Genomic DNA, 13,505 nt, shown 5'->3' with positions numbered 1-13,505 from the left:
CATGAAACAGTAGCTGAATTCATCAGCTCTCAGGAACTTTAATGTAAGACACAAAAATCTCTGCAGCCAGAAAATCCACTATGCACCTCTCTGCCACAGTCAACAGCTATATTCCCACTCTCTTTCTTCATTGTTTCTCTTCCCCACACATACTTTCACCCAAAAAGTCTCCATTATATGAAGAAAAGTGCTATACAAGGAACTCGAATGACTAGCAAACAAGGGCAGGGGCGGGTAGAGCATATGAAAAAAAAGAGATTAAATGAAAGGTTTGGAGAAGAAATGGAGGCAGTTAAAATTGGAGAGTTTTTGCTTCATTGTTTCTCTGAATGGTCACCTGATGGTGTTTGCAGTCTCTGACTGACAGTCTACACTGCATAAATCAACAGCACACCATTCAGCTTTCTTCCGTGCCAGGTATCCAGGGCCACCTGTGAGTGTCAGATTAATCTATTGTACGAATAACTAAAACCACAACTTTTCAGAATGGCTGAAAGAGCACTTCCAGTGCAAACATTCTTGTAAACATTTATTCATACTAACACTAATGGCACTTTGACCAGCCACAAAGATTCTCATGAATGCAAACCTGGGTCAGCAGAACACTGGTTTGAACATAAGTACCCTTACAAACTCCAGCACAGCTGGTTCCATCTGAGAGCATTTACTTTTCCTCCTTACAGCACCCAGCCACTTCCAGCCCTGCTGTGGCTGCCATCTGCCCCCCCTTCTCCCACTCTACTACTCTTCAGTCATTATGGGCATGGGTGAAAAGGCAAATCTTTCACGCACATCACTCACTGTGATGTTTCAACTCTCCCATGCAAACTGCCCTTACTGGACTGCAGCCTGGATGAAACCTCCCTCTCCATACACCTGAGTAAAGAACCTGTGGGGAGCCCGAGCTGCGATCTGCCAGTAAAGCTGTGTCTGTGGGGGTCCTTAAGCATACGAGATCTCTCCACTCTGTGCTACAACAATGGGAAGGGAAGATGGGAAGGCCTTCAAATGAGGCACCAACCCTTCTTCAGTCCCAGCAGATAAAACCATTCCCAACTGCAACTCCTGCATGCTGTCACATGGCCTGAAGCAGCAGGAGCTGCTCTCCCTTTCTCTTCTCCCCACATGGTGCCAGGTATGTGGTCTCACCCTGTGCAACTCCCAGAAGTCATGAGCTCAGGGTACACAGAAGTGAGTTAAGTGGCAGAAAGCTTGTCAGGAGAATCAAGACGTCCATTCCTGCTCCTACTGCACAGCCAGAGGCCAGCCTCAATATGAGAACCTCAAAGACTCATTCGCTTCAGAGGAGGACTCCAGTCTTAAGGTGACAACACTGCATTGGAAGTGCAGGGAACACAGATCAGCAACTTATAGGCCCTTGGCTAGAAAGCTCTGAGCCACGGGATGCCACACGTCCTCACTCACAGCAGGCAGGGCCTGGCATCACTTTGTGATTGGGAGATACACAGTTTACCGCTGTTACCTGGTCCCTTGCAGCGCCAACAACAGCTCCCAACAGCATGGAAAAGATATTTCTTTGGGCATCAAGAGTGCTGGGAACAGCTGGAATTCTGTTTCCTTAGAACCACTACTTGTTATTCTCTCAGAAACAAGCAAAAAACAGAGTCTCAAAGCCATATAAAATACACCTCCAATTTGGCCCTTACTGTTCTTACATTCTTCTGCACATCTTGCACTGAATACCTGGTGTAGAAAAGGGCAGCACCACAGGCTGCAGGGAGAGGTTCCCTGCCTCTGAGACCTGCATGGAAGCAAACTCCGAAAGCAGATGTGGGGGAAAAACAACCTAAAAGGAAGTTTTTTGTATTTTGAACTCGAGCTGTATAAACTGTCAGAAGGCACCTGGAAGCACCTAAGCAACCTCTCCCCCACACCAGAAACAAGTACAGACCTGGCATCTGGAGAGAGACAGGCTGACAAACTGTGAGCTGACACCAGTTCAGACTGTAATATTGCGGGGTTGTTTCGTGTTGGGTTTTCTTGTTTGTTTGTTCCCCACCCCCTCTATCATCTTTGTTGGAAAAGGAACAGTTGTTAGCTGCGTAACCCTGAGGGTTGTGTTCCCTGCAACAGAGAGTGGCTGTTCCAGCCAGCCTGGTTATTTGACTGTGGGTTTCGGTGTGTGCTCAAGCCAAGCCTGGGGGCACACCGACAAGGGAAGGGGGAACCGCAGGTGCTGTCCCCTGGCCCATCGCCACCCAGCTGGTTTCCAACTGCCACCCAGCTTGTTTTAAGAAAAGCTCAAGCCCTATGCCACTGAATCAACACCCTCCAGGACTGTAAGTGGGAGCTGGAGTTCTCACTGGCATGATTTAGAACAACTGAGCACAAGCAAATTGATGATGTACAGCACCGTGGAAATGGCACCTTACTGTGCTGAAAGAGAGCGTACAGGGGAGGAGGCAGGCAACAGCAGGTGACACTGGACTTTGGACAGCAGACAAGGTTAGTGGAGCAGGGGAGTTTGGACACCAGTGAGACTCACTGATAGCCAAGCACATAAGGGACCCAAATCCTACAGAATGGGTATCTAGACAAAATTATGCATTATATTAACTAGTTGAATTTACCTCTTAATGTTTTTGTTATAATGAGGTGTAGGTATAGAGACTAATTCGAAGAGGAGAAAAAATTAAACATTGGAAAAAGAGAATGAGAAGAGGAAAAATGCATAGAAAGTGGTCAATAAGGCATAGCATAAGGGAAAGGTTTTGTCCCACAGCTGTTTACAACATACAAAGTGAATCATGTTACATATGTTAGGACAAAAAATTCCTGGTCTAGTCAGCATTTTCTCCAAGTGTCACCAGGGCTAAGCCCACCAACTTACTCTGCATGTAAGCACAGCCCCCAACACTGAGGAACACTTAGGCCTTTCTTCCACTGTAGCTAAAAGAGATTGGTTCACACGAGAGATGCATAGAAGACAAAATTCTTGGTCATTTTTTCTGTTTAAAAATTGGGATTGCCCAAATAACAGTAGCTGTGATGTGAGCAAGTATGCCTTTTAAAAGCTCAAAGAAATCTAAAGTAGGTCCTTACCATACACTGCTTTCTCAGTAGCCTCTCACCTTAGCGATGTCAGTCCCCCCGGAGTGTCTGCTCAGCAGGCAGAATAACTCCAACAATGGGTCTAGACTTGATCTTTCAACATTATTCATACAGCAGTAAGGCCTAAGCATTTCCACGTGACTCCAGGGATCCTCAGTGACTGGGTACAAGCACATGCACAGCATTTATTATCTATAGTGACAGGGTCAACAGCAGACAGAAGGGGAGAGAAGCACTCTCGGATTAAGTGGTCTGTGAAAGTAATGAATGATAAGCTGTTACCTTAGAAGTATGCAGCTCTAAATCTACACCCTGCCACCTTCCCACCCCATGCACCACGATGTGCTGACCTCATGGTATGTCTTAATTTTTGTGACTCTGTGCATGGCCTGGCCTGGCCTGACTCCCTTCTCCCTTTCCCTGCCTGATGGCACAATCTCCATCTTCTCAGGGAAGTGCTGGAGCAGAGCACGTCACTCTGGATGAGTGCTGGAGCAGAGCACGTCTAGGACAGCCGAGTTAAAAGAAATAAGGGAAATTTCTGAGGCATACGACTGGCTTGTGCTGCAGATTTTTCCATGGGGCAAAGTCCCTCCAAAAGCTCATCCTAGCTGATAATACTGGCATAAATTTGGTGCTAAGCAAGTTTAGCACAACATCACTATTTCTGTGGTTTCAACTGTGGGCCAATGAAAATAGTAAGAACATGCCTTATGTTTTCCCACTCTCTGTCAGAGCAGAGTCCTGGAAGATTCAAGCCTATCCTAGGACTACAGTTCATTTGTCTCTGTGTATTTACAAGGTTTTCAACATGTGTCCATTGAAATCAATGGAGTAAAAGGCACAAGAAAGCATCACAGTAACCCTAAACCTCTTTAAATAAGGCTCCTAAAATGAAGAAACTCACTATTTAACACTTGCGTGTAAGCAGAAGTTTTGGTTTTAGCATTTTCACACCATCTGCCATAACAGGATCCTGGAGAACCTGCATTAGTAGTGAAATTAACAATACCACACTACTAGAATAGGAAAAACAACAACTCATGCTGCAACTCAATATCAATGCCAAAATAGGCAAGTGAGTATGTGGCTGAGGCTGTGCCAGGGCCCGCTGAGTGGAAGAGGAAATTGCTGCAAGCCTTTTACTAAGTGGAGCTCTGAATCTACAGTGGGCCCAGGCAGGACAACCTCTGTATGGACATATTCCACTGTAAGCTCTGTCAGCTTTCCTGTGAAAATTTAAAACAATACTCCGAACTTCAATCATCAAAAACTTCATAGTGCATTCTGGAAAACTAGAAGACAGCTGGCTAAACACAAAAGGGCTTTGTGTTCACTTGCTAGAATCATTCACATGTGAGTTCAGCAAACCATTGTGCTGAAACCCCAGAAAACTGGAAGGTTAAGCAGCATGATGCCTCAAAAATAGTTCTGAGCCCACTACAAAGACATTTAAAACACTTGTTTAATGGGTTAAATACAGTATAAAAGTCCCAAATTCACAGAAAATTTTTGTGGTCTATGCAGGTACACTAGTTTTGGAGCTTTTCTGCTCCTCCAAGACAACTGGCATAAGCTTTAGAATTAACGAAGTATTGACCTACTGTTCACTCTGCATTTTTAATTTGTGAAAACCTGTAATTTTGAAAAAAGATAGCCAAAACATTGCTTGTATCACTCAGTTGTTTACTGCAGGTCTGATCCTGAAAGCTAGTGGTTGATGGGGCAGATCATGTACTGATGTAAGCCAGCATGGGGCCAGTAATGTGCCAGTGGAGTAGCGCCAGCTGACATCAGCTGATAATCTGGTCATACTGTCACAGCACAAGCTGAGGGCATTTAGTTCTTTTCTGCTTCAGGCTCTGTTACATATTGATTTGCATGGCGCAGTATAAATGTACATATGTTTTCACTTGGATTTGTTCTGCACTGAGAGATTATTTCATAGATGTGATCTAAGCATCCTCAATGTTGTAAATCACTATTGTACATTTCAATTAATTTTTTGTTTTCCCAAATTCTCAAAGTGTGCTGAAACACCATGTACAAATCCAGCAAACGAGTTAAATGACCACTATATTAATCAGGAAAGAAACTGTTCTGTGTTCCTCATGACATTCTGTAATTATTCAGCTGCATAAATGTTTTGGTGGGGGTTTTATTGCTGGTAACTGATATAAAACTAAAGTACTGCTTGTCTGTGGACCATAAACAAACTGAGTACAATACTGCATCAAAATCACATAGTAGAGAGACGCAGGACACATAAATCAGCTGTTTCATTTGGATAAATGGTGATCTGATTTCACCCTTTTCCTGCATAGCCAGCAGACAAGTACATAGATATATTTGCTAATTGAGAAATTAATCATATTTTATATGTTCTGAAAAGCAAGATATATTTGAGTATTTGTAACTGTTAATATTTGTCCGCTAGACTGTTTCCATATCTATCCTCCTTTCTATTTATACTGGCATTGATCAGTTTGTTCACTTCCAGTTTAAATGATTCAATTCTGATTTGATTGCCATGTAATTTAAATGCAAATAATTACTGTACAGATGACATTTAGGAAAACAGCTCTACTAAGCAGGAAGGTCTTCATTAGGCACAGGAGTTTGACAGTAATATCAGAAGCATCTCTTTGACTATGAGATATGGGAATCTATCATTTCAGTTCTTTTAAAAGACGCTCCAATTTCCCTCTGACTGCCCTTAATTAAAACTTTTCTACACCATCATCAAGTTTAATATCAGAGTGGAGTATCAGCCACTGAGAGGAGGCGGGGGGGGAATAATATTTTAAATTTGGTTTTAGTTCATAAGGTTGCACTCTAGGTAACTGCAGTAAAATTACTCTTTTATGAACTCACGTTTGCATTCCATACTGCACCTCTGTTCTGAGCCAGGGTGTGAATGAAAAACACTGAAAAGTGTTTCATACAAGGAAAATGCAGTAGATAGAAGAAAAAAACCCTATTCATTTACAATTATCAAAACCAGCTCATTTTCTCCTTCTTTCTCCTATTTTTAGGATTAGACTGTTGATTTATCAGCTCTGCCATTACAAGAAGTCTGGAGATACTGAATTGCCCAAGGACAGAGTTGTGACTGAATTACAGTCTCATCTTTTCAGAATGTATCTGTAACCAGGTATTCTTTATATTCTAGCCATACAAGCAGATCCAAAGAGATGCCGGGGAAAGTACCGATGAGAATGACAAATCCTGACTGCCCATTCCCTGGCACAGCAGCATCGTCAGCTTGGGCTCATATTTTCACATTCAACTCCTCATCCATCACAGTCTGCATACTTTAATGGCACCATTTGAAATTTAGTCCTCAATAGTGATAGCTGCATACACACGAGGGTAGCACATGAAACAAAAGGGATGCTATGCTATTTTTTTTCTCACAGTACAGAAGTCTTGTCCTCTCAACTCAACACACATGAATGACCCAGTGTGTGGTAAAACGCCTCTGTTAAAACGTCACTGCTCCTGTTAGACGTAAGAACACCCCAGGGTTCTTGCTTTTAGGATGGAGTCCCACAAGATGCATTCACTGTATTTCAATTTTGTCCAAAGGCTAGGTATGGTAGAGATCCTTGAAGTCCTTGAAGTCACTATTTGTGTTTAGAAGTGGTCAAAGTCAGCCAAAGCATGTCTGAATGGCCCATTCTGCTATTTGCCTTGCTGCCTTCTCTCAGGATTCTGAGCTTTACCACCTCGTAGTCATTGCAGCCAAGGCTGCCCACAACCTTCACATTCCCAACTAGTTCTTCCTTGCTTGTAAGCACCAGGTCCAACAGAGCATCTTTTACTTCATTGGCTTCACGGCTCCAGTGCCTTCCCCTTGTTGGATCCATGTTCACAGAGCAGGAAGGCAGAAAAGTAAAATGTATACATGTGATATGGAGATCTCAAGTTTGGCTCCTGTACTAGAGTTCAGGCTCCTAGTCAAATACTAGCCTGATCTCAGACAAAGTTCTGCTGGGTTTGTTTTCTTTGCCTCCTGGTAGTCACTGAGACAGCAGAATTGCCAGGGTCTTGTACTCTCCTACTATGGCTCCAAGTGAACGCAAGAATTTACCCCATGGGGTTCCTCTAGCTTCAGTGCCTATAGAATAAATACTATCAATGTACTTGCTGATATTTTAGGCTAATGACAAATTGACCTTGCTTTGAAAATTTCAGAGATATGAATAGGAGTGTTCAACACAGTTATTAAAACAATATGAAAGCCAGGCATTACAACTCTGAGAATCAGAAAAAATGTAATTTGCTTTATTAAAAAAATAACATTCACTGTGAATGTTTTTTTGTATCACCTAATGACTTTCAGCCTTCAAAATTTAGATACTGAGCTAAGGGTATAAGAGAGTTAAATTTCTCTGTACAGAAGAGTGGTAGGTTAGGTAGTTTAGCAAGGATCCCCTCAGACCTGAAAGATTTTTCCTAGAATAAGATACTTTTCAGTTTTTGCTGACTCACAGATGAGTTTAACCATTATAGTTTGAACAATATAGTTCATTCAAAAACGTACATAACCGGATCTCCTTGCTGACAGTGGTGTGAACTGATACAGCTCAATTAAATCCAGCTGAATACCAACTTCCACCAGATAGGGATGTAGAGAATGGGGAGGCAGAAGGGAGTGGGACACAACAACAGCAAATCTAGCCTCTACAACTTTTAACCAAAAATCTGGGCAGATTCTTCTAGTGTTTTCTTTTGTGCTTCCTTGCATATTTGTTTTTCTTTTATTAGCAATTATAATCCTTCACTGACTGCAGGGACACCTCGTGGTGAGAATAGGTGAAAACAGCAGGCTGCCATTCAATTAATTAAACCAAGCAGCAAACGACTGACAGATGTTTTTTCTCCTTGGGATAATCAGAATTTCACAGGCACAGACTTCCACTCCCACTCTGATTCTGGGGCATACATTAACACATCCAGAACAGAAAACACTGACACAGCAACTCTAAGAACAAAGGACTGAGTTGTTCAGTAGACCTGAACTATCTAACAGTCCACTTATAATTAACTTTTGTCTTCCAGAGGATACAAAAGTAGCCAATTCAACTCCACACTATGTTTAAAAAGCAGTCCCCAGAATGGCTGGTACAGCTTTTTCCCCACCTCCTTTGTCTAATGCGCCAGCAAAACACATTTCAGTGACTCACTGCAAAACATCTTGCTGGCACTTTGTTTTTTTTTTTTTAAAGCATGTATGTGTATATGATTTAGAACAAGGATTCCCTTCCTCCCCACTGCAGTTACGCTGTGGCACTGTCACTGCAGCACTGCACTCAATCCATTGCATAATAGGAATTGCATCAGCTTGCTTACCCAATGCAGTGACCCAATGCAGACCTTGGCAGCCAGCAGAGGAACGGTGGGATCTGTAGGTCGCAGTTTAGCACACTCTTTGAGCACTGACACAGCATACGCTGACTGGTGGAGGAAGAAATAAAAAAGGCTGATTAGACAACACTGTTACAGAGCCTAAGCAATATATTTCAGTGAAATGTACAAAGAAGTATCATGAAGTAAAAAGTCACATGTCAGCAACAAGTCAGTGACTTTATTCCCACCTTTCACATGCACAGACACAGGTGTGCACACATGCGCACACCAACACACACTCTTCCCACACTTAGAAGAACTGTGCCAAGGAACTGGCCCTGGCTGGGTACTTCATAAGAAACAGTCTTCCTCAGCCATTAACACACTAGTTATTTTAACTCTGCCTTCCCAATTCACGAGAATTCCACTATAGTTTTCCTTGCGCACAACCATCTTCCAGTAAGCCAGGAAAGATCGTACAGAGCTTATCCTCTAGTACGTTAACATTTCAGGTCAACTCTACTCAGAGAGAGGTTTGTGCAGCTGAAGTACTCTGGTCTGTAGATTGCTTTTTGTCTTCTCCAGTTCCAGAACATACAATAATATAACTGAGACCCCACCATGCAAAGTGTGGAGCAGGCAACCGCAGAGCAATACACTTTCAGCAGGTGGTCTGAGTAGCATGTGTCAGAAAGCAAGCCCATAAAACTCTGCATGTCTTCCTGGTGTTAGGTTACCATTAAGGAATGATGTTTATTAGGATTAGTAGTCACATAGCCTTTTGATTCAATGTGCTCTACAAACATTGCTTTTTATAGCATATATTCATGGCATTTCAGAAGGTTTAAAGATGAATGAGGAAAGCTCTGATCTGAGGTGTTGGTGAGAACATCTGCTCAGCTGATGAGGAGGTAACAGAAGTTGTCCTGCCAGTCTCCTAGCCCACCCCACCTGGAACACAGTTTCTTTCACGCACCCAGCCCTCCACACTACAGACCCCTATTTCCCCCAGACTTTCTCATCTTTAAGCTCAAGGGGAAGTTTTCTTCTCTCAGAATTTCTCTTTACGTGCTCCATTCCTCCAAAACTCTTCACACAGTCCCAAGACACACACAGGCCTCTCTCACTCACTGCTCCCTCTCAGAAGCACATTAAATAGTCATGGCCTTTCCGTATTACAGGAGAGCAGTGACAGAATCTTGCAGAGTCAAACTAACAGCTGTTGCTATCAGGTCCCGGCCATCTACTCCTGACCCCCAGGGGCTCTCCCCAGCAGAGCTCTGAGCAGCACAGAGCCCTGCAGCCCCACACCGCAGCCTCCCACTCCCAGGGGCCATCAGCGCTTCCCCTCCCTTGCTCCGCACCAAAGCGAGATGTGCCTGACACCTCCTTTCCCCGTAGAACTGAAGGGCCACTTCTTGCTGAGGGATTCAAAAGTCTAGATACGAACATGCTTGGAAGGGAGCCTGGGAAAAGGGAAAAGCAGATGTACAGCAGCCCTGCCCATGCTAAGGCAAAGATGGGGTTTGAAACCAAAGACACAACCTCCACAGCAGCGGAGAGCAAACCTCCCTGCTTAAAAGCCTTGGGTACCTTATGCATGGTCTGAAGAGGAGCAGCAGCATGCCCTTTGCTCTCCAGGCTGCTCCCATCTGCAGAGAGCATTGGGTATCATCAATAAAGAAATATTTGCTCCAAAGGCACAATTTGCCCAAAACCAGAAGGAAGGTTGTCTCAGAACAAAGATGGGAATCAATAACATTTGTCCTCAAGCTTAAACCATTGCCTCACTCCTCTCAGAAACAAAGACTTGGGTAATTCAAACCTGAGGTACAGGAAGAAACACATCACTGAGCTCTGCTGTCACAAGGTGACTAGCATCCCTCAGAATGAACCTCCCTGACACCTATTTGTTCAGAACAAGTAGTGTCTCAGGTTTTAATGGCATCTTATTCCTCTCACAGAATGCTACCTGCACTGCAGGCAGCTGGTATTCCCAGCAGCACTGCTGGACCTGTTGGTAAAGCAGGCATAACCCCATAAGGGTCACAGCACGGCACATCATCTTCCTGCCCTCCTGCCTACGTTCCAGCCCCTCAGGTGCTTCCAAACAAGAGAAACCCAAAGAGTAGAGCAGGACAACATGCACCACACTGGTTGATGTATCTGCAACTGAGCCTCCTCCCAACCCTTGCCATCTCACCATGCAAAAGTGAACTGAAAAGGCCGTGTATGTAGAAGACCGTATGCTGTCTGGTGTCAGCGCTTTCAGAAACAAACAGAACCTGATGGTGGTTTCTCAGCTCCCCATCAGCAGCGCAGCTGCAGGGAAAGCCGGAGCACCTGAGAGCTGGTGACTGCTCCCCCACAGGCTGGCACAGCCAGCACCAGCACAGACCACAGCAGTGAGAGGCCCGTCCTAATTTGGGCCACAACTGTAGGACCTTCCAGGGTCTATATACAACAGAAGTGAAACAACCCAGCTCCCTTCTAGTTCCTTTGAACTCTGCTCCCTTCCTGCCTGCAGCCGGGCCATTGAGCAATACTGGTCCTCAGGACACAAGCCAACCCTGCGGCCTCGGCTGGCCTCAAGCCGCAGGGCACTTCTCATGCCTGTCCTGAAGTAACTGCAAAACAGTGACTACTGAATACCACAAAGCAGAAAATTCCACCTCGTACCTACACCCAAACACCTCACACGTAGAGTCACTTCATCACATGCACCCGGGAGCTTCTGAACATTCCTTTACAGACCGAGAGCTGCAGTTTCCACACTGCTCCTAAAACATTTACAAATGTCACTTTCAAGAAGTTTATAAAATCTGCAATTAAACTTATGACACACAGTGGTTTTAGAAATACGGTTGCATGAAACCTTTTTTCTCCAGCTGCATTTAAAAAATTCAAGAGATCTACATAATTTAACCTTGAAAACTTTAGTCTGCAGAATTACATACAGATGATTAAAATGTTAGTCAAGGAATGACAGTAGAAAGAATATTCCAACCCCACAGTGACCTTACTTGGGGGATACTAGGATGACATATAATATCCAGGTGTTTTAAAGATATTACAGACATCGATAGGCAGGGAACAAATCTCATCTACTCAGTATTGAATACAGATGTCATTTGTTTGTAAAAAAATTTAATATGAAACAGTGTTGTGTAACATTGAAATAATCTGATCATTAAAATGTACATATTCTTTCAGTTAGCGTGGGTGGACCAGGCAGCCAAGTGCATTGTTTGTGAGATTCACTGCAAGGCAAAAATAATTAGATTTATTGGTGAGGCATGTTTTGAAAAGAGAAGAGCCTGAACTCCAAGTGAGTGCACACTTCCTACTCATAATTATGAGCTTTAGAGAAGCTCACATGAAAATTCAAGCCAAGGTTTAAGTTAGCTTGCTAATTGCTGGATTATAACGACTGCACTGGAACCAGTTTCCAAGGACTTCAGAAAACCAGGGATTTGCCTCTGGATCTCATTTGATGTCTCTTTCTGGGAAAAGGCTTTTAAGTCCCCTCAAACACACACAAATCTGTTAAACAGACATGTTTTAAAGAAACTGCAAGCTTTCCAACAGCTGCCTTATGGGGGTTTCAACTTTGTATATGGGAGGTCTAATGTAGGACTAGGAGTTCACAGCCTTGGGATCCTCACCAGGTTTACGCTGATCTGTGATCATCCTCCCTTTGTTATGATCAATAAAGCGCAGAGCTCAAATCAGGTTACAGAGTGAAAACACTGCCTTAACAGGAATGCTGAGCCATAAAAAAAAAAAAAAACAAAACAGGTGAACTATGTAAGGGGCTTGAACTTCAGTTGCCTGAGTTGGGCATCTCCATCCTTCACATACCAACAACTTTGTGTTTTGTGCAATGGAGACAGGGAAGGATGTGGCACTACTGTTCCATATTTAAATTTGGTATCTATAGGAAGTTGGTTTTCTCCAACAATTTTTTTTCCTCATCTAGTCTACTTGCATACAATATTTTTTTTCTGCAGAGATCACAAACATGTTCCATAATCATTTATGAAAAGAAAATTAGAAAAGGCAGTTTTTGGGAAGCAATACTGACAAATGGCAGCTTTTGACACAGATTTCTGAAAAAGCTCTATGTAGCACATCAAATAGGGGAAGACACTTCCTGATCTGCAGCAAGAAATCACAATGAAGTTATGTCAAGGGAGAAGGATGGAGAAGACACCTTGTCCTAAGTAATTACAGCACCTGTGGTTTTGACTCCTATAAGGTAGTAAAATAGAAAAACAAAACCAAAAGACACAACAAACCTAAACACACTTCTATCCAAATACAAAATACAAGCCCCATTCGCCATTTACTAATCATATAATGAACCATGCAAGCATGCTCCTCAAAGATGCTTACACACAAACAGTGTAGAATTAAGAGTAGTCTACAGTTTCTTACTTTTCCAAAAGGCACAAGAGATCTTGCCATCAATTACAACTGTTCAAATGCTGTTTTTCCTAGCTGATTGCAACACAATTTTCATTCTTTCCTCGTCTCCTCTCCCACCATACCAAAGCAACAAAAGAAGGACGTCAGAGATTCATTTCATATTCAGAAGATAAAGAAATCACAAGTGTAAGTAAAAGTAAGAAGAATTTCCAGACAGTAAATCATGCCAGGCAGACATGACACATAATAAACAGTTGCTCTTCTCTTGCAAATGTTCCAAAAACCTTTCTACTTTTTTTGCTTCTTTGGTAACACTTTTCAGCCAGAGGGAAAAATGTTCCTCAAGGTGGTGGTTTTGCTAGACAGCTTCATTCCCAACTCACCTGGCAGCTTAGTACACAGAAGAATCTCCACGACTAGTACTGCTTTATTTCCAGCATCATCCTGTCTGACTTAAAAAACTGCACTCTCTCAAAGGGATTGTGGGGAAGTGTGGGAAATCTTTCATCATTATGCAAGAATTAGTATTTCCTGTGTCCTGGGATTCACAGCCACCTAGCTATAAAAGACCCTGAACCAACACATGAAGATGTCATAGAGTGAGCCAGCAATTGAGAACTCTGGAATTAGCTGATTTAGTGTTAGCTTTCCAC

At 43.1% G+C, this 13,505-nt stretch overlaps 1 protein-coding gene across 5 annotated transcripts in view; it reads right to left on the bottom strand.

Annotated features, from left to right (window-relative positions):
- TTC7A (tetratricopeptide repeat domain 7A) overlaps positions 1-13,505 on the bottom strand; it is a 195,344-nt gene that overhangs the window by 129,471 nt on the left and 52,368 nt on the right. For all 5 annotated transcript variants that reach the window (XM_071806103.1, XM_071806101.1, XM_065833824.2 and 2 more), the window contains one exon: positions 8,428-8,532. In XM_071806103.1, coding sequence (XP_071662204.1) covers positions 8,428-8,532 — 105 coding nt within the window. The remainder of the gene's footprint in view (positions 1-8,427; positions 8,533-13,505) is intronic.

The sequence above is a fragment of the Patagioenas fasciata genome, chromosome 3 (assembly GCF_037038585.1).
Source record: "Patagioenas fasciata isolate bPatFas1 chromosome 3, bPatFas1.hap1, whole genome shotgun sequence".
Taxonomy (NCBI): domain Eukaryota; kingdom Metazoa; phylum Chordata; class Aves; order Columbiformes; family Columbidae; genus Patagioenas; species Patagioenas fasciata.
Note: the sequence above shows the minus strand (reverse complement) of the source record. Positions and strands in the feature narration are given on the sequence as shown.